At 35.8% G+C, this 26,700-nt stretch overlaps 1 protein-coding gene across 2 annotated transcripts; it reads right to left on the reverse strand.

The window, feature by feature from the left end:
* Positions 1–26,270, reverse strand: LOC111477741. 2 transcript variants are annotated; one of them, XM_023121623.1, is made up of 36 exons: positions 25,769–26,265; positions 25,570–25,651; positions 22,428–24,655; positions 20,921–21,035; positions 19,622–20,455; positions 18,730–19,015; positions 18,193–18,656; positions 17,883–18,030; positions 17,678–17,799; positions 14,723–15,381; positions 14,479–14,590; positions 14,257–14,373; positions 13,911–14,005; positions 13,050–13,198; positions 11,362–11,417; positions 11,075–11,288; positions 9,439–9,855; positions 9,091–9,368; positions 8,819–8,904; positions 8,638–8,718; positions 8,236–8,494; positions 7,711–8,118; positions 7,511–7,607; positions 6,152–6,432; positions 5,160–5,276; positions 4,875–5,042; positions 3,095–3,223; positions 2,920–3,009; positions 2,675–2,781; positions 2,467–2,603; positions 2,229–2,311; positions 2,056–2,151; positions 1,816–1,938; positions 1,172–1,255; positions 749–892; positions 1–458 (listed from the first exon to the last, which is right to left on the reverse strand). In XM_023121623.1, the coding sequence occupies exons 1-36, from the start codon at positions 26,050–26,052 to the stop codon at positions 120–122; spliced, it is 9,489 nt and encodes a 3,162-aa protein (XP_022977391.1). In that variant the 5' UTR covers positions 26,053–26,265; the 3' UTR covers positions 1–119. The 2 variants fall into 2 exon arrangements, with proteins under 2 accessions (XP_022977391.1, XP_022977392.1); XM_023121624.1 differs by lacking the exons at positions 1–458; positions 749–892; positions 1,172–1,255; ... (7 more) ...; positions 4,875–5,042; positions 5,160–5,276 and having other exon boundaries at positions 6,246–6,388; positions 25,769–26,270.
* Between the last annotated feature and the right edge of the window lie 430 nt (positions 26,271–26,700).

Consider the following 26,700-nt stretch of genomic DNA (forward strand, 5'->3'; position numbering starts at 1 on the left):
TACCAACTTCTAATAATATATCCTTTGCAAATAAGCTTGCTCAATATATTTACCATTACGCAGCAGATGGCCTGTTTGGCGCTTCTACATGACAAAAGAATATAGAACAGACAACAAAATTATTCCTTGTCATTACTGTCAAGGAGAGTCAAGAGAAAGCCGCTTACAATCCGCCGGGCAATAGGATGAGGGATATTACGGCACAGCCGGCCATCAATATATGCTAACATACCAGACAGCATAAACTTGCCAATTCCCATAGTCCAGATGAACTTACCTTTGCGTCCCTTGCCAGTCGGAACTAAGGAAAGATTGGATTCTTGACCATCAGAGTTCGATTCTTTGTTCTTAGGAATCCTGACCACAATCTGTTTCACACCTTTTCTCAGCATACGGATTGCAAAACTTACAAAGAGGTGCTCACACAGCGTTCGCACTGTCGGCCCAATCTTCCATTCCTGAATGAAGGTGTGCACAAAACATTGGTCAGCAACTGGGTTGTGTACTGTGTGAACTCCATATGTCAGCAGTTCAAATGATATAAAAATTAAACAAAATGATTCGATAAAAAAAAAATCCAGTAACAGGTCTTGAAGATTTTCTCATCAAAATTATAACAGGCATATAGCTTAAACTCTACCATGAAGATTTAGTCATAGATTTGAACACCCATTTACCAGTTTCAGAAGCAGAAAAACAAAGCTAGAAAATGAAATAGACAAGAAAGTGGACAGAGTGATAAGCTTACACTATCGCGTTGAAGATGGGGAAAAGGACGAGTACCCATTGCTGGATCTCCCTTTAACAATCCTTTGCTAACAAGAAATCCTTTCACATGTTCCACGATCTCATTTATCAGAGGCGTGTTTGGGGGAAGATTTTTAAGGCATACCTGAAAGCATACATTTGAGTTCTGAAGCTTACTTATGAGGGCTGTCAAATCAAAAGCATGAACAGTCGGAAAAATGAAAATGGTAATCAGCTCATAAAATATCTCAGTTTGGCATGATTTCATAATATAGTGTCTAGGCCACATATGTACAATCAAGATTATAGTGCATCAAAAGAACTTGCAGTTCTGTGCAGAAATTCTCTAGTGAATGTTTCCTTAGTCATATAATATATAAAGAAAGAAGTTCTTGATCATCTCCAATATACCACTACGACATACCTGATTGTCAATGACTCTAACTCTAAGATATTCTTGTCTGTATATTGTATCCAGCGTAGCTTGCAGGTAGCCTTCAATATATAACTGCACCAATCCAAAAAAGAGATCATCATGCAACTACAGTAAAAATCTCTGGCATCTCCCATGACATATTGTGTGTTGAAAAAACAATAGATTAGTGGCTCTTTGAACTCTGATTCCAATCATTGGAAAGGAAAATCAAGGCTAACAAACCCGGGAGCCAAAATGGAGGAAGAAGGATTAGTGTGAAGGAGTTGTAACTGATGAAGGAGACTGAATGGAGCGGGTTATGAAGTTAACCATCCCAATAAGGGCCCAAGGTTCAGCATTGTCAAGTTCAAGAACATCCAGCCTCACAACCATCAAAACAGGTGATGGTACTAGCTTTCGTTTGGCATGATCATTGGTCAGATTGAGGATGCCTTAAGCTAAAATTTCCAGACCTTTTGCCTTGTCAATTCAGCAAGACAGTAGATCAAGTGATCAGTGGGACAGAGAAGGAAGTGCATGACCCACTTCCTTTAGGTGCCCGACCAGAGATAGGGATGCTTGACCCACTTGAAGTTATCTATATTGATCACAAGCAAGGAATACAATGTTTCCCAGTACACCACACACATTACCTCATCAGCTCCTGGGCTTCGATCAAGTTTGATCTTTCTATCTGGGCCACCTTGCATCAAAGCACTCCCAAGTAAAGATGGCTCCATGGCTATCTTGAGTATTCCTTGGTGAAATCCGCTCACCTTCAAAATTGCAGGAACAACCCAAGTCTTAATTTCTGGTATTTTATTTCAGGTTAGGAGAAAATAGCCAGAGAAAAAAAGGCACAACACATGTAATTGGATAGAGAGGTTATCTACCATTCCACTAAAACCACTTGCTTCTGCTCCCTTGAGAACAGAGTCTGAAATCTCAGTTATAGCAGCAAACATAACATTTGACCCTGCTGTCCTCAACTGTAAATCAGTTTTAAACTTCTCAGGCTTTACCATTGCCATGACATCAACATGTATGCAAAGACTATCAGACTTACAGTTTTCCCTAAATCTCCAAAATAGCGTTTGGTACCTGACCCCCTTTTCACACCAATACATTTCTTGATAAACTTAAAAGTCCCTGCACTCAATGGCCAAGCAGCAATTGAACATTATCAAAACATAAACTTTGAAACAGTTGATAGAATCATCTTCGGTCATGAATGCAACTGACAATTGAAAATATTAAAAAATAGTAGGTTCAATTTGAATTCGGAAATTAACTATTTGCTTTACCTGGAAAACCCATAAACCCACGAGAGGGATCAAAGAAGACATCTAAGGAAGATGAAGACAAATCATCAAAGATGGAAATAAAATCTGGAGGGAGCAATGAACTTCCTTTTGCAATATAGATGGCCCTAATGGCATACCTGGATCATTAAAATGTGACGTTGATTTATCCAGCGTGTAAAACATAAGATATAATAGAATGATGTTTTACCATGAATAATGTTGAGCACATCTAAGAAATAATTCGCGCATTGTGATCAAAGCATGAGTAACTAGAACACCATTGAGCTCAACAACTACATTTTTCATCGCAGGGATCTACAAAATATAAAGAAGGGAAAAAATCAACAAAAGCATGCCTGCATGTAAAAGTAGAAAATGCTACAGATGTTAAACTCAAGACTGTTCAAGTGAGCAAGAGAAATCTAAGTGCATAAGACTGTTCAAGTCACACACCTTTACTACGCTATGTAGTAAGGTCCTCAGAGTTTCCTGTGTAGAACTATAACTTGAATATGATTCCTCAGGAAGGAAATTTGCAAAAATCTATAAAAATAAATAAAATAAAATTATAATCAGCCTTCAGTTAAATATCAACATTACGCAAGCTAGAGCGAACGTAAAGCCAGACCTTTATCGGGTGGATCTCAAAATGGTCAAAATAGTATTGCTGGCTCCCAGTTTTTGAGCTGCTAAGAGATGTTCTCCCGAATGGAGCAATCCTCATCAAGGTTTCCTCATCAAGGTTCAAATCAATTGGCTGTGAACGTAAGCACTAACAAAATCTAAGTGGAATAATTAAGTAATGCAAAAAAAGCTATGCTAAGACTAAGTTATATAATGAGGCTAACCATAATATGATAACATACAATTTTAAAATTTGGAACAAATGAAACATGATATTAGAATATATGGTATTAAATTTAAATTCATGTAATTCTATGTCTTTATTCATGTGTTGGACTTCAATAGTTACTGATATTTATGAGCAGGTGAGGATGGTCTAAAAAATAAATTGAAGTTAATAAGTAGATTATGATTTTCAGGTTTATTGTAATTTAATGAGGTTATAACCTAGCTAAACTATTCATACGAATGAATTCCATCAATGACATTGTCTAAAAAATACAACTTCTTGAATCCATGATTCAGAAATAAGAAAACTGATCATTAAAATCGAGATAGAAGATAACACTCGACTTAAGAGCAGGTTCTAGATAGATGAAGGCTGGAGGTTGGAGGTTGGAGGTTGGAGGCTAGATTCGAATATGGAGGAGAGAGTCCATGTGTTGACTACTCACCCATAAGAATCAAGAATATATGGGGAAAATGGAGTAATCCAAGTACCACTACCAAGAAATCATCCCCCATCCCAGTTCTCCTTCGACAATATCCTTGCTCTTGTTCTTTATTTTTTCCTTACAATCGGATATTCCTGTTAGCGTGTTGCACGTGTGTCCCTCCCTACTTTGTCCAGTTTTGAACCTTGGACATACCATGCAATGGTTGTAATACATTCTTAGTTAGTATTTAGTTTATCAATTGCTCATGGTTCTACAACCACTGGTTTGGGCCTTTTAGGTGAGTTCTCAAGCCTCAATGTCAAAAAACTGTAATGCAGTAGGTTCTTCAAGCTTGTTAGAGGTCCCAAGGGTGTGTGGTTCCCTGAGCATTCGATAGAGGATTGGTCTAGTCCAATCCTAGAGAGTTCTGGTGAATCGTTGTCCTTACATAGATATAGATATAGATGAGTGAGGTCATTTAATAAGTGTGCAAGCACTAGAAAGCAGGAAGTTAGAGAGTTGAAGAATCTCGTAGGTTGTCATGACTAATAATGGTGCAAGGTTATTGCCTTGGTAATGATCCTCCTCCTAAGCCTCTCTTTGGATCACAGTCTCGAAGTGTTCTTGTTTTTGGGATGTTACCTTGATTCAAATAGTTCTAAGTAGGGACTTTACCTATCCATTTTCAAAGTTCTTTATTAAGGCCATGTTCGAGAAAATCATGAACCACTTTGTGCAGGAAGTGGTGGGGAAGAAAGTGGTTCTCATTTAGTTAAGTGGAACTTGATTGCTTGAGTAGAGAGGATGACAGTTTGGAGATTGTAAAGCTCTCTTGGAAGAATCTTACTCTCTCGAACAAGTGGTTGTGGAGTCTATGTTTAGAACCTAAAGCTTTATGAAACATGACCGCTATGAGTTAAGTATGAGCGTCATGGCAATAGTTGAGACTCCGAGGCTGTAAATGATACTTTCAGGAATCCCTACATAGGCCTTCTTCTTCTTCTTTTTTTCTTTCTAATCAACCTTATTCATAATTCTTAGTTCCCTGTGAAGCAAACAATCGTTTATCATATGAGGTCTACAAATGGCCTGTGGGTGTATGGCCAATGTTATAATGCTTGATATTACCTGCAGAACAATAGAAAAATATTTCACTTGCTTGACATGAAAGCTGGTCGAGTTCAGGACGCAGACAATTTTGAGATCACAGTCATTTGAGTCACTGTAATCAAGTTGATGCCTACGAAGCATGGCAGCAAAAGTAGCTCCTACTCTCTTTTCCTCCAATCTCAATGACTGCAGCAATTATGAATGAATTAGCACTTGATCGTAACAAAATTGTTAGAATAAATGGGTGGTTACAGAATGATTTAGTTACTACCAGCATAACATCAGGTTAATGGAAACCAGTACCTGAATAGTAACCTGGTTATATTTCTGCTGCTCTGTGAACACCGAGTCCAAACTAATGTCCCTGAGTCTAGCAGCTACAAGTGGCCTAAATGCTGATGGCTCACTCCCATATTCATCCTAAATTTATAATTATAGTCAAGTTAAAAGGTTTCGGACAATAACTTCATGACAAAAATACAATTAATTTAAAATTTGTTAGTCGATCTAATAAATCAATGAAGCAATTTTCTGCAAACATTTTCCTACCACAAAATGACCTGTAAATGCATAATCCAGGAAGTTGTGTTGAATATTTATGTACTCACAGTTTAGAACATAATGAATGACTAGGAAAACAAAGCAAAACAATTTAGGCGACACAAGTACCCATAACCACGGTCACGTGAATGAACTGTGATATTCACAATACTTAGTCGGATAGAAAGGTTTGAGGTTACATTACAAACCAACATATTAGATATAAACAGTGGGTAGGAAATTTCAGGTGAAGAAGGGTCTGGAAATTACAGCTCCAGTCCTACTATAGCACAATTTTCTAATAAACAAGGGAAAGAATCAGGCTGGACACTTTCCAGATCTACAGCCTCCCTAACGTTCTATTTTTTTAAAACAAGAAATGAAACTTTTCATTGATGAAATGAAAAAATAGACTAATGCTGGAATGATACAAACACCCCTAGAGAGTAAACAAAGAGAAAAATAAAACGTGAAAGAATTACAAAGGAAATAAAAAACATTCCAATTATACGGATGATTATACTTTCAGTTGTAACTAGGTTTATTTCTTTTTCTGCTTTCAGATTAATTTAAGGAAAAATACACAGGTTCTTGAAGTTTGAACTCAGTGTTTATAGGTTCTTGAAGTTTCAAAGTGACACTTCAGTATGTAAGGCTCGAAGAATAGTTCTAAATGAAAACTTGAGGTTTAACATATTTGAACTTCTTAAATGAAAACTTGGAAAGGGATGGGTTAGGGAGAGAGCAAGACTGACCTGCCTCCAACATTCAAGTAAGTGAACTGTGATATTAGAAATTCTGAGTTCAAATTTTTCAGATGATGGAATCACTGAATCTCCTTTATGACAATCAGATTTTTCACAAATACGTAGAACCCTGGTCGGACCATCGGCATATATTTCGTAGCCAACCTTCACAATCTCCCGGCCATTAAAGTTGCTGGATACTGTTTGATGTGCCAAGCCTCCTTGTTGCCTAGACTTATATAAAGGCTTCCATGCGCACAACTTATCCAAGTTAATTTCACGAAGGCTCTCTATCAGTAATTTCAACAGAAAAATGTCAAGCTAACAAAACTTGTCTGTGGCAAACATCCCTTGTAGAGAATAATCTGAATTCTAAAAATGAGACCATTTACCACCCAGTGTCAAAATCAAATAATTTTCAAACAGAGTTCCTTCCATAATCTTACAATCAACATCTAACATATTAAAAACAGATACTACGACTTGATCTTAGACAAACAGCCAAGAAAGGTATTTAACATCTAACATATTAGAAACAGAGTATTGCACTTTCACGGTAAGAGAACATATATATCTCTGACCTTTTATTTCATTTAATGGATAAATAATCTATTACAATTAGGGGAAAAAAAAAAAGAAAATCACACTCCAGGAAACATGCAACTATTTTCCAAGGTCTTGTTTAGGTTATTTTTGGCGAGTATTCTTAAAGTCTATTGAGCTTAGATTTTTTTTGCTTTTTTTTCTTTTTTTTTTTTCTCTTTTGAAGGTAAAACATGTATATTTTGGAGGCCAAAATATTTCTTTTTCTAAAAAAGGAAAGGACGAATAGAGCAATGAGAAATTGAATTATAGTGGATCACGGTAGCAAGGCCACATTGTCACTTATAATAATATGTCACATATTTAAGGTGTATGCAAAGTATTCAACCTAATACTGTATTGAAATTATGTTACAAGGCGGCCATACGACTCATCCATCACGAGGAAAAATGGAAGATTTTAATTTTTGTTCGTACAAGATACAAATTTCTCACAATTCACGAAGTTCAAATAAAATTAAAGATTTAAATGCTGACAAGAGGATTATTTAGAAGAGGCAAATGTCTAATTTTCGTTTTCTGAATCTAATTTAACCTAGCTAAAAAGTCATTGGAAATACACAGAAAGCAGGGAAGTTCTCCCTAACAAAAAAAAAAAAAAAAAAAAAAACTNGAAGTTCTCCCTAAAAAAAAAAAAAAAAAAAAAAAAAATCTCAATCTTTCCTTCACAGCATTGATAGCAATCAGCAACAAAACCAATATCACCGAGGTAAAAATATAAATAACAGAGATGTGGACCTTGAAAGAAAAAATAGTTTACACGTACCGTTAATTTGGACTACAAGTTCATGCGGAAGAGTCAGATCATCCCAGACATAGTCAGCGCTACATAGAGATCCTAGAACCTCCGGCTCCACAACATCCTGTAAAATTATCGTGTCATTAATAGAAAAGAATACTAAAATACATCGTAGTTCATATCCATCCACTAATTGATGAGAGAGGAAAATGGAAGAACAGCACAACCTTCTGATAGAATGTAACAGAAAAATCGCGCAGACAATTCTCAATCCTGTATGGAAGGTTGGTATTTGGTGGTTTATGGAAGTGTAAACTTAATGTTGAACCTTCTTCCACCACATGAACTGCAGCAAATTCAATCATACTAGTGCCTTCCAAAGCTTCTTGGTTGGGCTGCTTTTTGAATTTGAGGTAAAATCGTCCCAATGAAGCAATGCATATTGGACCAGACCAACTCAAATCAGAGTCAGTAAGGTGGAACTGAATAAATTTTAAGGAATCGTCCATAGATTTTGAATGCTTCTTCACAAAATTTTCAATTAGACTGTATCCTCTAGGCTTCTGGATTCCATCCTGCAGTTTTAGTGTTGCTTTCTGTTTACTGTCGACTTGGATTGTGCTTCCTTCATCATTCTTCATGTAGGATTAAAAAGAGCAACAAAGGAGAATAAAAAGTTTAAATACATAAAAGCAGCAGTGACCAGAGTGCTGAAGAAAAGGTTGCTTAAAATTGAAGAATGAATCACAAACCTGTAAATAACACTGACGGACAGTAATATTTTCTTTTGATTCATTAATCACCACATATCGCGGGACTATAGTAACAAGTTGGGACGGCAATACCACATTTCTCAACAGTGATCCCAAAGAAACACCAAGTTTGATACAAAATACTACACCATCTTCTTGAGTTTGCAAGTTTAATTCTGTGAAGCCAGATAGAGCATCCAAGTCAAGTAGAGATTCAGATGTATCATTTTCTGACAACTGTACAAACACCTTTTTGGACCTGTAAGATGTTACGACAATGTCAATAAATAAATTCGAAATTTAGAATATTAAATTTTGTTGATGTGAGACAAGGAAATAAAAAAGAAGAGAGTTAGAAAGAAAAAAAAAATTCATTTATTTCCGAGTGTTGATTCATCTTACTTTAAGAACCATGAACAACTGCAGCGTGGAGGCAAACTTATTCCTAAATTCGGAGGACAGAAACCATTCTTTTCTACATCCCTGCATACATCCATGGCTTTCATTTGTTACAAAATAGGCCAAAGATATGCGTAGGCTGTAAAAAAACGCATAAGCATTCATGAACCATTCTAAGATGCACCTGTAAAGGGTCTTCTTATTTGAAGCAAGAAAATGCAGCATCAAATTTGTGTCATTCTTCAGGGCATACGGTGTAAAAACGGTTACCTGCAATTCAAAGTGCATTAGGTCACCTGCCGATCAAAATGCATTAGGTTTCCTATATAAGGCATAATAAAGTTGACAGTTTCTTAGTTGGAGTTAGAGGTGTTGCAAACTTGATCCCTAAACAAGTAGTAATGAAACGTGTGTTTTATTCTTTAAAGACAGAGTAAAATGTGAAATTAACATAACCTCTAATATGCCTCTGTAGCCACGAGCCAATCTTAAGGAAGCGAAGTACTTTCCACCACCAAAATCAAGATCGATGTCTACGGATTGGACTTTCCCTTTCTGCTTCATTAGCTTCTTCACAAAATCGCCGCTACTCACCGATTTGCAAGTTGAATTTAATGCAGTTAATGTAACAGAAAAGAAAATTATCGCAGGGTTCACATAGAAATCAGCTGTTGATTCGGATGATATAGTTGCCCTGGTTCCAATATGTGAATTCTCATTTATGGTACTAGTTTCTGCAATAAGATCAGATGATAAGTTAAATCATTTAAAACTATCCAAATGGAAAACCAATTTCAAATTTACCTGTCTCACTTAAAAGCACTTGTATCTCTGAATACAAGGAATTGGACACTCGTACAGTAGGAAGAAGAAAAATCTGTTTTTGCACCAGCAAATCAGATGAACGGCTATTATCAACCCTATGCCCAGATTCATCAGGCCGCATTATTTGGACATCCTTACCAATGCACTGAATCAGAAAGTGCAAGTAGTTTTCACGTCCATCATCAACTAACAGCTTACAACTCGCTGTGCTAAAGGAGTACTTCTCCGATCCAACCAGTAAAGCCTTTCTGACTTTGTAGCTTAACTTATCAAAAGTTCCAGACAAATGCACTGCCTTTTCACCTTTAAAATCATCTGACCACTCAACTGACCTTGAGTTCTTAAAATTCATCAATTTATCAGTCAGCACTGGTCTAAAAGAAAGAAGGAAGTTTCCTGAAATGTTGTGAACCCATCAATTTCAGAACAAGATAACATGAAGGGAGAATCAAAATGTAATGCACTCTAATACAATTAACTAAAACCTATGTAAAATTGGATGGTTTCTAATAACGAGTACAGGCTTCACATACATAAGCTCTGGTCCAGCATGTTTTAATCTTCTATTCAATTAGGTAAAAAAGAGAGAAGAAATCCCTTTTTATTCGTGCTATTAAGTACTTACAATTAGCAAATACAAAGTATGAAGGTACGAATATTAAGGCTATAAGGACTCTAGTTCATCATCTCTCACACAGGATCAGGAGGGAATAGAAAAAATCCAACAAGAAGATTTCCTATTTAGAACTGTCAAAATTCTGCTTCAGTTCAGAAAGCTGTGCCTGGTACTTTAAACCCAAAAAATATCACTAGCTAAAAGAGCAACATGGAGTCTCTTATTTGCTGGTTTTTATCCAAGCCATGCAAATTTGGAGGACATGTAATAACATGAATTGTTTAGGGGATTTTATGATATTTTGTTAAACATTAGTAATTTAGAAATTTCGAAATTATCTGGTTATACCCTAGAAAGAATAGATTTGATTGACATGCAACACAGGTGGTTTCTAGAGTTTTTTTTTTTTTTTTTTCAACTTTATTGGTTAAGTATACTTGATACACTAGGTTGAGTGCCATTGGAATAAAGCAGCCCTTGCTACGTCTGGAATTTAGCTAGTTATAGCAGTCCCTTACATATGTAAACACACTAATGTTTCTGTAATCAAGAATATGAGTATACTTTTCTCCTCCTACCAAATGTTCTGCAAATAGACACGGAAAAAAGGCAGAAGCAAGTACTCATGAAGCACATAGTGAATTAGTTAGCTTTAGAAAATAAACTAAGTGTAAATTCACATTCTTCTTGAATCACTGGCTTTTGGAATTCCAAAATCCAATAAACCTAAAAATTTAATCCTAGAACTTTACACCCAAATTCATTTCGATCATTCTTGAGCCCTCCAAATGTGAAAGACGGCCTTTCATTTCGTGCACTTGAAATATCCATAAGTTAGTTGAATTTTTTTTTTCTTTTTTTAATTTTTTTTATTTTGACATGTACACAGAAGGGAGAGGTAGCAAATGAGACAGCATAATGGTGAAAAACTATCTTGTAAAACAATCCTCTATTTCACAAAGAAAGAATGGCCATATTTAGATTAGGCTTATCACATACCAACACTTAGAGACATTAATGCCTTTCTCGATCCACCAGAAGAATTTAAAGCATCAAACATTGCCATTGAATCATCAATCACATCTCCAGGTTTTAGCAAAACAGAAGCACATTCATCTTCTTTTGGTTGTTTTCGTCGAAATCGAAGTTCCATGGTTAGACCACTTTCATTGTGTATTCTCGTCAGAGGGGAAACCACAATTGACAAACCATCCTGCAAAACAGAGGGACAATCAAGAACTGTGAACCCAATTAAAACAATTTGTTCACAAAGTGATAAAAATTACCTCATGATGCTGAGAAATGTCAACCACAAAAAGCGGTCCTGGATAAGTTCTTGAATCTATAAAAGAAATGAAAAGTGTATGTGAATATCCTTAGCGGCAACTCGAAAGATTTGCCTCAATTGGAAAAAAATTGAGGAAAGGAAAACCAATAATCAGACAGAATCTATAAAATCATAAATTTCTTTCATTCTTTTCTCATCTATTGTGTGGAGTAAATGGTGCCATATCCAGTTCATCCTAATTTATAGCCTATCAATTTTAATAATGTATCTTTCATCTTTTAGGAGGCATGCAACTGGAGAGTTTTCTTTTGGGTCTTGGCACGTCAATAGAGTTTGTTCTTGGAAAAGAAGACATGCAACGGAGGATTTGTCTGCGTGGATTACTTCTCCTCATAATACATTGGGTGAAGTAGTAAAGAACAAAAATATTTCAATCCAAGGGAGTTCCAGGACCTCCCGTTGGAAAAATTATAATGTTAAAAAAGAGAAGAAGTTGAACCCCATGTGATGACCAAAAAACCTATCATAACATTGTAACGTCTTGAAAAATTCTATGGTTCCTTTCATTCTAGGTAGTCCAGAAAAATCCCTTGATGAAATGCATCCAAAGGGTCTTCTTTCCATTTCACGATGAAATGCACCCAAGGGACGGTCTTCTTTTCCCATTTGAAAGAATGAAAGGATGACCCAAAGAGTGAGTGACAGTAGACTTGAAAAAACTGTTGACCAATGAGAAGCGATAGGGCTGCAAATATTTCCTCCAGGAGTGCTTTCATGTAGCTGCACAAGATAAAATATGGCTTCATGCGTCGGCACTATTCTTGCAAAGAGAGCACCAATGAGGAGATACAGCTATGTAAGGAACGCTTGTCTTGGGTATTGATGGCTCGGTAACTAAACTCTCAAAAAAAGAACTAAATTTTATTTAGGTAATGGTCCATCCAGATTAGATCATAAATGAGGAAATTAGAGGAAATTCCTTTTCTTGCCAAGTCCAGCGAAAGGGGTTTTGTAGAGAATGCTCCCTTGCTGTCCGGTTTTCAAATCTAAGCATCTAGTAATGAAGGCAAAAGGATGGTAGATAGGCAGTCCATAAACTCAGACCATTCACCAACCTCTTTCAGATAGGTCTTATTTTCACCCGTTTCGGTCTTCCAAGTATCCTTTCCTGATGCATGTTTAAATATGGATATGGAAATAATGAGGGGAAAACAATATATCACAGGCTCATTCAATAACCACCTATCAAACAAGAAAGATGCGGAAGCATCATTGCCAAACTTGCAACCTATGAGCTTATGAGGGCTTGCTGCTTCAAAATGGATTTCCAAGGCTTATGGGCAGTAGACAGAGGCCATACCAGGTTTATTATTATGAGACGAGGAACCATACTTCGCATCCATTGCCTTTCTCCATAAAGCATCGTTTTCTTTGTAATATTGCCAAAGCTATTAGGCTAGGAGAGCTTTGTTTTTGTCTTTCATCCTATGAAATCTGAGAATTGTCAATACTTCATAATTATGTTATCTATGTTTCTATTTATTTTCTTATTTGTAATGAATTCTTGTATAAGAACACCTAGATTGTATCTTCTTGAAATATACAGAATATCATATTTATCTGGAAACACTATAATAAGCAAACAAGTCAATTACCAGTAGTGGAAACGAAGAAAATTGAGGATACCTTTCACAGATTTTATACGTGTTCTCCAAGCAAATGTTTGAGCTTGTAACTCGCAAATATGGATAGGAGTAGTAAAATTTTCAGTTTCACTTAGTTGAAATGAAATAACTGATCCACTCTCAAGAGGTTGGTCTGGTGGTCCTGGTTGCCTTGCAAACAGAAATACCCTCGGGATAATTTTATCTCAAACAATAATGAACAAACAAAATAATTTATTTATCTACATGAATTATTGGAAAAAAGATTCCTCACGAGACAGGTAGCTGACAACTAACCATATATTGAACTATTATAAGTCAAATACATACTAGCCGTCCATGCAGCATCACATGTAATGTAATAATTGGGTCTTTTTTTATTTTTTCTTACTACCCTTTTCACAGGTAGATAATTGTTTTCAAAATGCTGACTGCAGTCGTTTAATATTAACACACAAGAAATGCTGTTGTTACTATTTGGTTCCTGCCATTGCTACCAGAGGATTTTTTAAGTGCCTTGAGTTGCTTGTTATTTTCTGAATTCTTTAATAAAATCCTTTCCAACATCCTTTTCCTTCCCACAGGCATTACGATTTTGAAATCACCATTAAACCTCAAAACTTGAACTTAAAACTTATGGAAAATTCAATCTTTCTATATTTTTCAACACTTCCCCCCGGTTGGACACAAATATAATACAAGGTTCGATACATAAACTATTACGATGAAAATGAGGAAACAACAATTTGAATCCATGAATTTATATTTGGATGCCATGTTAAATCAACGTTAGATCCAGAATTTTAAATAAATAGGTCAGAACAAAAATTCAAGTGCAAGTATATAAGAGCTAAGAAGTATAAATATATGCAGATTAAAGTACCTCAGAGAAATGAAAGTAGACTGAAATCTTCCTATCGTCAGACTCTGCTTGTTGTGGAAATGACAGAGAAGGTTGACCCCAAACCGGTTTTCCACCTGTCATGTAAATGCAGCTACGGACATATGAGAAAACTTACCATTCATTGGTCAAAGAAGAAAATATAGGCCAGTCTATTCTTTGTATTTGTGTAGATTTGCACTTAATTTTGGTCTATCAATGATTGTATCGTTTCTTCCCTCCAATTGGATCTAGTAAATTCCCCATTAAACAAGAATTTCTGCAAGTTCTACCCCATCAATCATCTTATTAAATTTCTTCATAACAAATAGCATCTTGAAAAGCAAACCTTGCAACAATTTGGACGAATAATAGAGCTTCTCACTGCATACGGTCCAGCCAAGTCTAGTTTCCCAACAACAAAGAGAATTACATCCAGCGAGGTCTCATTTAAGGATATGTCCAACTACCAATATACCACAAAAATATATCAGTGAGATGCGAAATGAAGAGTCAATAAACTGCTTAAATTTAACGATTGCCACTGTTTCCTATAAGAAAAAGACAATACCTCCTCCATTCTACAATAGATATGCACAGGAACCCCATGCAAAATTGTTCTACTGCTATTAGCACTGAAACGGTAATAAAGGCAAAAGTCAACTGGGTTGAGAATCCCTTGCCTGCAATACAAATTCAAGAAATACTTATGAGAAGGAATCAAAACTAAATTTAGGGGAATGGCCAAAAGATAAATCTTTAAATGGATGGGCATCAAAGGTAGCTGCATACTTCCACTCAGCACAAATACTCACCATAAATTTCTTTGCGCGTCAAAATAATGTAATTCAGCATTGGATGTGCAAAGAACCCTGGTTTTATTTGATAATATTTGTAGGGTCAGTTTCATATTACTGAGGCAACCACGAATGATAGGCAATATTTCATTCGTATCAGATATGTCATGAACGATGGTGAGAGAGATATAAATTGAAATATCGATTCTTGGAAGCAACCCATCAGTTTCAGATATTCTCTCATCCATGTGCGAATTTTGTTCACGACTGGTTTCAGGGGTCCCAGTAAGATAATGGTTCATATTAGCAACACCATGAACTGTAGGAAAGTCATGGATAATTTTAAACTTAAACGGATTTCCAGGTTTTCTGACAAACTTTGGAACCCCATCAATAAAGGCAATACCACAGTCATTGTTCTTGTTCACTAGATAAAAAGTTCTTTTAGCAAACTGGTTGAATGGTTCCCAGCTCGTATCATCTTGACCTCCAGGCATCCAAGAAAATATTCTCCAGAGTGTCATATCCCTATCATCAGTGCCAGATATGTTTACAACTCCAGATCCAGGACAACAGTTCAATCTTAATTGTTTGCCTGCAGCATTCTTTGCATACAATGATATCAAAGAGAACCACAATGCTGGTGAGGACCATCTCCTCTGTTTTCTGTATTCAACCTGCACGCATAGTGATATTCCAAGTCGAGGGAATAAATATCATTGTGGTCTCTCAAGTGAAAAGAGAAGTCATATAACACAAATCTAAGTACATAAAAAAATGAGTCCTACGTTGATTTATCATTTATGCCAAATATTTTACTTGTTTCCCTCACAGTTTAAGCCTTCATATAACAGAAGATTATGAGAGAACTATCAAATGATATTCTGTTCACTAAGCTCATACAACACTCATAAGAAAGCTCATAAAAAAAGAGGGGAGATGAGATACACCCATGATCCACTTCCTTCATAGGGTTCTGAAACCTTTAGCCGCAAGAACCATGTCTAGGAAAGACCAATCAACCGTGTCAAAGGATTTTTCAATGTCCAGCTTCACAACAATGCCCCTTTTTTCTCTCTTCCATTCATCTATAAGTTCATTTGCAATCAATGATGCATCAGAGATCTGACGAGCACAAGGCCATTTGGTTTTCATTAATTATAGATGGAAGGACCATCTTAAACATTCAGAAATGACTCTATCAAGGATTTTGTATAATCCGGTGGCGAGGCTTAAACGAGCATTTATGAGTCCATTCTTGAAAAATTCATGGAACACCCTCAATATGTCGTTCTTATGGATGTGCCAAAACTTTCTTGTTCAATGAAGAGGAACTTCAGAACTAGGGATTATTGTGCCAAGATAGTATTCCAAACTAGCGATGGAAAAACCAGGAGGCTTGTTTGTATTATGTAGAGTGCTTCAAATAAATGGAAGTCTGATTCAATATCTTCCTTTGTAAGAATACTGGCCCCCTCAAGTGAATCGATTTCAAGAATGGAATTTTTCCTTATTTTAGTGGCCATCATCCTATGAAATAAAAACAGGTATTTGAGTCACCCTCGTTGAGTCAAATCAACTTATATTTTTGTCTCCAAAGAACTTCCTCTTTTGCAGCAATGGAGAGCAATTGGGATTTGAGGCTACTTTGTTGAGCTCTTTGAATAGAAAAGCCTTCTCCCGTTTCCTCAAGATTATTCAGCAAACTAATTTAAGCCATTGTGACACACCCAAAAGTGGATTCGTTCCACACTTTAAGAAGCTCTTTTAAACTGCTTAAGATACAAGAAAGACACTCTAGGTCACGAGTTAATACTTAAAAAGTTAACATAATAGTAGATATGTATACCGATGCTAGTTGGACTAGAGAATTAACAGGTCAGAGATCCACATTTGGATGTTGCTCTTGTGTTTGGGGCAACTTAACCACTTGGAAAAGTAAAAAGCTAGTAGTTGTAGCAAGAATCTGTGTACAAGCTGAATATTGAGCTTAGCTCTGAAAATTTGTGAAGGAATGTCGCTTCATAAGCTTTTACCAGCACTAAGGATAGAAACTCGGAGTTAACATAGCAAAGAATCTCATGAATCATGATGGGGTGAAGCATATAAAGATAAATTATCATTTTATATTTGAGAAGGTTAATGTAGTATAGTGAAACTAAACTACATTCCATCTCGCCATCTGATTGTTGATATTCTCACCTAAGCATTACCAAGACAATCATTGATGAATTCGACTCCAAACTTGGCTTGAATACAACCCAGCTTGAAGAGAGTTTAGTATATAGTATAATTATGTTTACACTACATATTAGTTCTTTAATCTTTTAATTATTATTTAATTTCCTTTCCTTTTACAATTAGTTTTCCTTGGTTGAATTTTCTCTTGTATTATAATTGTTGAATAAGAAAACTAATTTCTCCAAAAGCACCAATATGTTGTCTTTTATTGTAATTTTATATTCTTATATATATAGATAGGTCGAGAGAGAGAGAGAGAGAAACACATGACTTTTAGTTTATAAAATACAGAGTATACTCTCAATATTGAGTTACAGGTCTTACATTAATGTTTCTTTTATATTTCATCCACTTGGAGGAAACAATTTCTTACGATGCTACTTAATCAGCGAAATGAGCTATTCAATGAAAATAAAGAAGTAATAAAGTTAGTACTACTGTAAGAAGCATATTTTTCACGAGAAAGAAAACTCTTACCTTTCTGAAAAAGATGGTCCAACCATTTCAACAGTCATGTTAGCTAATAGCTAGGCACTAAATCCCAAGAGCTCTCATCCTAGACTAGAACATCTTATAGACGTTGTATAAGGACATGGCTTAATGAAAACTATACGCGATAACTAGCATCAAGTAAAAAGAAGGTTAAGTAAAAGGGATGTAGTTCTAATCTTAAAAACGAAGAAAAGAAAAGGCTTGCCAAGATTGATGAAGCAAATAGATGCACAGAATTACCCTGAATAATGCCCGGTCTCCCACAAGAGAATAGTGCAATACACCAGCCAAGTTGTACTCGTCACTACCTTCTACACTGATGTACATGTGCTGATGGACATCTTGGATTGAAACAATCGCTCCTTTATAGTTCATGGAAATAATTAGCTCAAGATAACAAACAAATTGTACATTGTCAGTAAGAAACCTTCAAATGATAAAATACCATCAGGAACGAGAGCTACCACATGAGTGGCAAATGTATCTGTGGTATTAGCATCAACTTCCTGATTACCGGACCACTGCCTTTGATGCTCCTTTGTCTTTTCCTTGTCATACGGTCCAGAAAATGATGAAACAGTTAACAAGATCATCTGAGGCAATAAAAAAAAGTATACATAATTAAATTATATAATGAAGCAAAAGAGAAATAAAAAATGGACCCAAGTAGATGCCTAAAACTACAACGTGGTGGCTTTAGCAGTAAAGAGAAAAAAAGGTGTTGGCAAAGCTTCTTTAAGAAATGTAGGACTCACCTGTATTTCAGAATGGGACAAGGTGAGATCCAACCCTGACAAAGAGCCTTTGCCAGCCCAACCTTTACTTAATAAGCCTATTTGATCACTACACGTCTCCTCAATTGACAAGTAAGCGACTAAGTTCTTCAATAAATAATGCTGACAGCTAAAACAAGACGGCTCAGTGACATGACTATTTCCAGAATTTTTTTTATGAGAAACCGGATGTTTCGAACTACTTGCATCATTATCTGTCTGAACTCCCTTCGTATGTTGAGTACTTGCAGCAAGTTCTCCAGCTACAAGGTGGGAAGACAAATTGGAAGAAAAATGAGGGATTTGAATGTTGTTTGGTAGGGTCTCCTCAACTTGTTGGGAGAGAATTGACAAGTGAGAAAGATTAATTTCAAATTCTTTCCTATTATCAGCCAATTGAAATTTTAAATTGGCATCAACTTCAATCACAAATTCCCAAATCAGACCTGCAGAAAAGGGCCAATATTGAAGTAGGGATACAGATATTATTAAAATAGAACCCAAGAGAACATGATATACCAGATTCATGTTTGACGACAAGAATAAGGGGAATGTTAGAGACATTGAGGATAAAAACTTCCAGAAGTTTTCCTTTGACTCTTAAAAAAGATTCGGTAGTCTCGTCAACAACATTTTCAGTAGCACTTTCCTCCAATCTCGTAATTTCCATCATTTCTTGAGCCTTCTTATCTTGATGATCAGGAAATTGCAACACAGACAAAAGACTCCCTATGGCATGACAGTATTTATCGAAACAATTGATAAAGAATGCCAAAGCCAATGGTTCCAGGAAAAGAAGACCGCCCTGTCAATTAGCACAATGTTTGAACCAAATTAGAAGGCAATTGTTTGAAATGGGTAATTTTCAAGATGCAACAGCACAGTAGTACTTATTCATTGCTTTCTTGATAAATTATTTGACAGTTCGGAAACCTACTTGTGGTATATCAAAGCATCCTTCCATTTCTGGACAATAAACAAAATTTTCATTGAACTGATGAAAAAAAAAGATACAGATACAAATCCCAGCGGGCAAAACAGAAAAAGAACCAAAAAAGACAAACAATTAGAAGGGAGTTATAAAGGCCTCCTAATTCATACAAATATCCTGCAAAGGAAAGCCAGAAAAAAGTTTGGAAAGAGAACAAACATTTGTATAATCAGTAACAGCATCTTCCGTATTTTATTAGACTCCCATAAGACAGAGTACCTGTCCTTTTTTTCAACAGACATTGTACCTCTCGTCAATAATGTTATTACCATAAAAGGGATGATGTTTGTTACCAAAACTAACCACAGTTGAGTAAATTCAACTGGAAATGACAAAAATAACTGTATGAATCCAAACAACTCAAAGACGCAACTAAAAGGAAGGGGAAGTTAGACTCTTTATGCTGCATAGAACAATCACCTGAATCTTCCAAAAGATGGTCTGAAAATCTCCCCCAATAGAGAGAGATGACGAAATTTTACTCAGTTGATGTGCTCCAACTAAGATGTCATACACTGAGCACCTCGTTACGAGAATCCTACCAATTTCAATGTTTACAAGCAACTGAAAATTTGAACATGGTGAAGTGGAAAAAATGTCCAGAGCCTGAACAAAGCCAGACTGTTCACCTGACCCCCCAGAATTAACTGCCATGTCAGAATCCTCCACGTTCAATTCATTATTTCTAGAAATATAACTGTTGCGAATATTCCTCAACCCTTCTGAAGATGAGCCATTATGTGAACTCAAAAATGTGGCAAGCATGAAATGAGAAAGAGAAATCTGATGATAGAAGTACACATGGCAATTAAGTAATTGTGTCCGCAGAGATTTGAATACAGATTCGTCTGTATCACTTTCGCGATACCTAAATATAACTGAATTGATATTAGAGATATCAGTAAGAATATCAACTTTATCCTCTTCACATGTTACCTTGACTCTTCCCTGATCAACAGAAATCCAAATTCCACAATCAGGGGAATTCATCTCTACCATTTTCTGGCTATTTGAAAAGATCTTATAACTGTTGAAAGTGTCACTCGTCCGAGAATTATGAAGAATGACATCCATCCGCTTGATTATAAAGGTCCCGTGAATCATAGAACTATTACGACAACTTATTGAAGCTTCTTTCACATGTACAAACTTTGGCATGGGCTTCTTGAGAATGATATTTTGATTCATAAATTTCTGGGAGCCCCAACTGGTAGAGCCTAGATAAGAAATTGCAGCGGTCAAATGTCCTATAACCTGACAGAAACAACTCTTCAGATAAGAAAATGAAGACTAAAAGACGTAAATCCAATCAACAAAAATTGCAAAATTCTGCTTCAGAAACTTCAAACAATCTGTAGGTAGAATTTTGAGAGTCCGGAAGGAAATAGATTTGACAAGAGTTAAACTTTGTTTATTCAACCAAAGCATAATATTAAAGAATTAAAAAACCAAAGGATAATGTGAATTACACAAGATCAGGACTGTAATGAGCTTACAGTTTACAGATTTTTTTTTTTCTTCAGTTTACATCAATAGATGTTTCAGCCAAAATTACATGCTTGACATGTAGAGAACTAGATGAAGTTGTAGCTCATCAACTTAATAGAATCCGAATCCCCTTATACCAGAAACACTGCAGATTATGTAATTGTCATGTCTACAAAAATAAAGGCGTCAACACAAAAATCCCATATTTAGAGTCATAAAGACTGCACTTACCTTCATGATAAGATATAAATCCTCCATATATGATAAAGCAGTGAAACCTGTGGTTTTACAGTCAAAAGCTATTGAGAAAGCATTGACATCCTCACTAAATGAGTGAACAGATTTCCTGCACGAATATTCCATTCACAATAAACTTAATTTATTAAAAAATAAAATAAAATGTCTGGGAAAATGTATGAAGACGGCACCTTTCCAATTATTTTTTATTTTTTATTCTTTTCCTGGGGGGTGGGGGTGGAATCTACTGGCAGGCTCATACGAAAATATTTAACTGATATTTTAAATGAAACAGGAAAAGATTGCGGGCATTAAAAATAAAGTATAACAGAATTTTCAGATCAAAAGACTGCAAAACATTTGTTTTGAAACTTTCGTGTTAAATCAGATGTCAACCGTGCATCCCTAACTGCATTGCATTTCAGTGGTACATAGGATGAATGCACCAGGCCTTGCTTGCATTCTTCTATTAGAAACTGTCTACCATACGTTTGCATACTGATTTGCTATCTAAGTGCCTGTCACGTAATTCCACTTATCTCACGTTGAACACAGATTATCCCCAGCCCTCAAACTGACAGAAATTCCATGAATAACTACCCATGGTAAGAAATTCCTAACATGAAGCAAATCAACTATCGTAATTTTAATTGTAGGATATTTTAGTTTTTTTTCTTTGTTATGAGAAAACAGTAAATTAAATATAATAATTTCTAAAATTTAAGGACATTGGACCCATTTGGGGAAAAAAACAGAAACATGTTTGGTAACCATTTCTTGTTTCTTGTTCTATGAAAATTGGTTTCCAAATTAAATATCCAAAAAAAATTATGTGCTATTTATTTTTGGATATTCATTATGCATTTTAGAGTAATAAATGATAAAATAATACTTCTATTTATGTTTGGAAAAAAAAAAAAAACTAGAAACAAGAAACTCGATAGTCAAAAATTTCTACACAATTTTGAAAACATTTCTTAAAAATGAAAACAAGAAAAGGAAACAATTATCAAACGCTTTTGTTTCTTGAAAACCAAAAATAGGAATGTACCCCAAACGACCCCTTATTTTCTGTTTTAGTCGTGTGAAAAGTAGCCATCATTGAAGAAATCAAATATCCTCTCATATTGCAATTCTATCATTAATGAATAGAAGTTTTGTTTCCTTGTTAAAAAGACCGTGTGAGAAGTTTTCATCTCATTTTTACTGCTCATCAACATAATTATGCTATCTTGTAACGAGTAGAATATGATGACTTGAAGAAAATCAACAAGAAATCTTGCTCAAAGAAAGAAAAAAACACTATACACCCTCACCAAATATAAGGGAGTGATATATCTTAATTAGGTTGAACCATTATATGTGTCTGGGTGTATGCATAACCAACACTCACAAAAATGAAACTTTGCATCTGTGTGGTATTAGAAAGCAAATAGATACTCTTTATAGAGAGAGAATCGCCACAATTTTATATAGGAAAGTATTAAGAAAATAGCCATACCTGACAACTGGTGATAAGATCAGCATTGGATTAAAAATGAATATTTGGTTCTGTTGTTTCTCGTCCGAATTTACTATATATGCTTTTAACCCTTTAGCTTGTAGGTAGAACCAGAAGGAAACCAATCCTTGAGATGCATACTTTTCGTCACCAATTGTTGAAATACGAGGTTCTTTCAAAGAGAGATATTCCACTTCTTTATCATCAGCTTCAGAGGACTCCTCCATTAGAAATATCCAATCAGAATTGGAAGCCGGGCAAACAGCAATTTCAACTTCATGTATATCAAGTGCAACGAGTGAATCACCCTTTTGAGCTCTCTCACTTGAGATTACGTAGTCATCATTGAAGTCCTTTTCAAGTGCCATTTGGATGTGAGATCCACCTACGTGCATTGCAACTTGAATGTGTTTTAGTGGTAGCTTCTTCAGCAATGGAGTCATCAATTGACTAGCACAGTTCTCATACTTATTATTCACACAGACTACTCTATCATCTGCAGTAACTGTTGGTGCATGCAAAGAAACTTCAGGCCTTTGCTCATCCTCAGTCCAACAATAAGCACGTTGTTGCATCAATTGAAGGAGCAAAGATGCTGATAATAGAGATGAATATCCCAAAGCTAAATTCAGCTTACCTAGAGCCAAATTGCATTTCCATAATGAATTATTTGAGTTCTCAAGCACTGATTCTGTCAATGAGCTATTGATTTCACAAAGAAACCAAGGATTATCTGAAAACTTGATCCCACTTTCTTCAAGATTCATGCATACAGAATTCCATCTCAACCACATCCCCTCCAAATATTTCACTATGAACGGATTGCAATCAACTTCACCAAGGTCAGCAATATCTGTTTCACGACCATCAGAAGGAAGAAAGATCCGAGTAGGTTCACCCCAAATAATAGATTTAAGATTATTTGCTGTTTTTATGTCATACTCCCCTAGCAGATCACTGGAACGGACACTACTAACAGAAGCCTCCACAGAAGGTAAGGAAGTAACATTGAATTGATCACAGGATATGAGCAAAGACTGTTCACAAAGGTCTGCCATGTACATGGCTAAGAGTGCATCAAAGGAAAAATGGAAAGAAATTAAGGAGGAGGATGGGATCCCAAACTTCGATTTGAGGTTTTCAATTGTCGGAGGTTGAATTTCATGCGTGGGATAAATAGACACTAACAGTTCTCCAATATTCAACATAAAGCAAAACTGTGAATTTGAATTTTGGGATACAATTTCTAAACATCCATCAATTTTCTGTGGTCGAGTCAAGATTCTAACTATGTATCCATCTATGAAACAAAATATACTGCAAACCATTTTCCAAATGCATAAAAGCATTGAAAAGATCTGACGAAATAATTTTAACTGGAAGAAGCTAAATGTTTCCTTTTTCTCTTCTACACATATAACATTCTTGATGGCTCTATATCGTGCTATTTTCCGTGCCTGTGCAATGAATTCAATTGGTAACTTCTCCTCAATATCCAGGATTGACATCCAATGTTTCTTGAAAGAAATGTAGAGTTTTCTGTCCCAAGAAATCTTATCAGTGAATTTTTTCATCAAATTGTCCACAGGATATCCAGTTAATAGTAGTAAAAGTTCATAGGCATTGATATACTGTATCCACAGCATGACAATAGTGACAAGATGATGTAATGACACGCCTGGTGATGAAGTAATGTGGCTAATTCTTCGAGCAGCTAGTTTCCATAGTTGCCTACCATTTCGAGCAAACTTGTATTCTTTTGATGACATTCCATTTAATACTGAATATATTGAAACCGCAACTGGATAAACTGAAAGACCTAATTCTGGAATTCTAAGATTCACGTCAACAAGCTGTAGATCATACAATTTGCAGCAACTGAATATTACTTCTAAATTCAAGATTCTACTAATCTGAGCTTCCCTCTTCAACACAATCTCAAGATCATTGCCAGTGATGATAAGGCAGCTATGTGCTATTGGTTTAAACATTGCATGTATGAACTCATAAAGACATCCATTATTTCTGTTTTCAGATTTGGCACTTAGGCGCTTTATGCTCAACGAACATTCAAAGACATTGTTAAAGATTGGGAACTCCAGTACCAAGTTAATATTATACATCTGTAGACAACCACGTTTGAGTAGTAGATTTCTAGAAGCTATTTTCAACCGATATCTTGGTGGTGGGTCCAGAAAACTCTTCATGATATCATGCAAAGTAACACCCTGAAACACATTCAATAACCTCAGAACTGATAGCTAGGATGAGGCACTAGGCTCAAGTGGTAAACAACTTTTTCTGGTCAACAAAAGTAATGGAAGAGAAAACTATTTGAAATTCAAGATGATGGTTCGTGAGTAAAAAAATAGTAATCAAGAAAAAGGGATACAACAGAAAGGAGGATCAAATTTAAATATATTTTTGATAGCACAACTTGAAAACAGTCTTGAATTGAGGAACTAAGAAAACTTTACTCCTCGGCAATTTTGAAAAGTATGAAAATAGCATTCACATTTCGCATTTGGCCGAATCCAAAATTTGAAAAATGATAAAGTGAGAGAACAAAAAGAGTATTACATTTCATGATAAAAAGAATGCAGAGTTCAAATTTCCAGAAAACCTCAATCCACGTTTTCAGAACCTTGAAATACTGAATTTGTAAAGATTACATTAAAAGGATAAATTCAATCCACGTTTCTTTTTTTATCAATCATTTTCAGAAACAGGCCAATCAAAAAAAAAATTTAGAGTAGTCATAGAATCCCTTGTTCCCAAGAAGATAAAAGTGAAAATAGATTGGATATCAAACAACTGGTTTTAGCAACTCAACCGGATACCTCGCCCGCCCGTACGCCAATATTTCTTCTAAAGTTATTCCCAACTTGATAGAAATTGAATGACACAAAATCCAAACTTCTTAAGCTATATAGAAACTCGTAACAAATAAGCAACCAAATGAAGCAAAGAATACTCTTCACCATTAAACATGTTTTAGTTAAAGTGAAGACTAAGATCGACGATGTGTCAAAACTAAGCTTGTAAGGAGCAAAAAGTCAGTATCCACACTACGTAAAACGAAATTTGCATCACAATTCAATGTCTAAATTTGTCCGAAAATGGAAAAAGAATATGGCATCACCTCCGGATCGATAGCAGATAGATTCTTGCTCAAAGTTTCAGAAAAGATATTGGATTCCCGTTTACCTCTCGAAATCTCCTCCCTGTTAAATTCCCCACAGAGTAAATACGAAGTAACCACCCACGCTCGATAGAAACCATGAATTTAGCAGCATCGACAATTTAGATCATCCCATAAACAACGACACCAATTGACTAACCTGATAGATACCGTTACATGGACGTCATGTACTGTGATCTCGAAGGCCGGGAAGGGCCAGTATGTGACCACAACGCTCAAGTGGTCGATGGTCACCTCTTTGAAGGACATGCTTATGGCGGTCTCCTCAATTAGATCATTGAGAGCCGAAACGTTAAAATGGAGTTTGTGGGCAACGATGGTGGAGCGAGTAAGCCCCAAATTCATCCGAACGTCCGAGTCTTCGGGCAGCCATGGCTGCAGCAGAGACACCAGCCTCCGCAAAATCAAATTGCACAAACCCATAGCTAATGCTACTGGAACAGTATGAAGACGATGATGATGCGTAATCGCAATTCTTCCATTTAAGGAAGGATTCCTATCTCAATAAACGAGGGCGAAATCTTGAAGTGGGGATTGGGAGGGCGAGATTGTTAGGAAGACTGAGCTTATAGAAGAAGCGTGAAGCTGCCAACAGAAACGGCGGGTAATGTCAAACAGACTAAACCATAACAATGCAAAGAACCGGAGATGAGCCTCACTTGATTGTCATCTACAGTTCTTTTGTGCACGTGTCCTTCGCCAGTTTTTATCCAATTTCTAAAATATATCAAAAAGTATATTCATTTTTTTTTTAGATAAAATAATGGGTCAATTAAATCTTCAAAATTAATAATTAATAATGGTATCAATTTAAATTAAAGTTTGCCGGAATTAAATAAAGAATCATAAATTAAATTACATATTGGTTAACTACAATGAGTAAGAATCACTGGTTTTTGCCGTTATACGCTACAAGGAATTAAAATTCACTTTCCATTTTCCCATAAACATAAACTATATATAGCGCAAGCAACTTGACTGATAGTTTACATAGGAAGACAATGTGAGATAAAGAATATTCTGCATGAAGGAAAGACAATGAAATGTGAGACCAAGTTTTCGAGACGAAGG

This window comes from Cucurbita maxima, unplaced genomic scaffold (genome assembly GCF_002738345.1).
Source record: "Cucurbita maxima cultivar Rimu unplaced genomic scaffold, Cmax_1.0 Cma_Scf00004, whole genome shotgun sequence".
Taxonomy (NCBI): domain Eukaryota; kingdom Viridiplantae; phylum Streptophyta; class Magnoliopsida; order Cucurbitales; family Cucurbitaceae; genus Cucurbita; species Cucurbita maxima.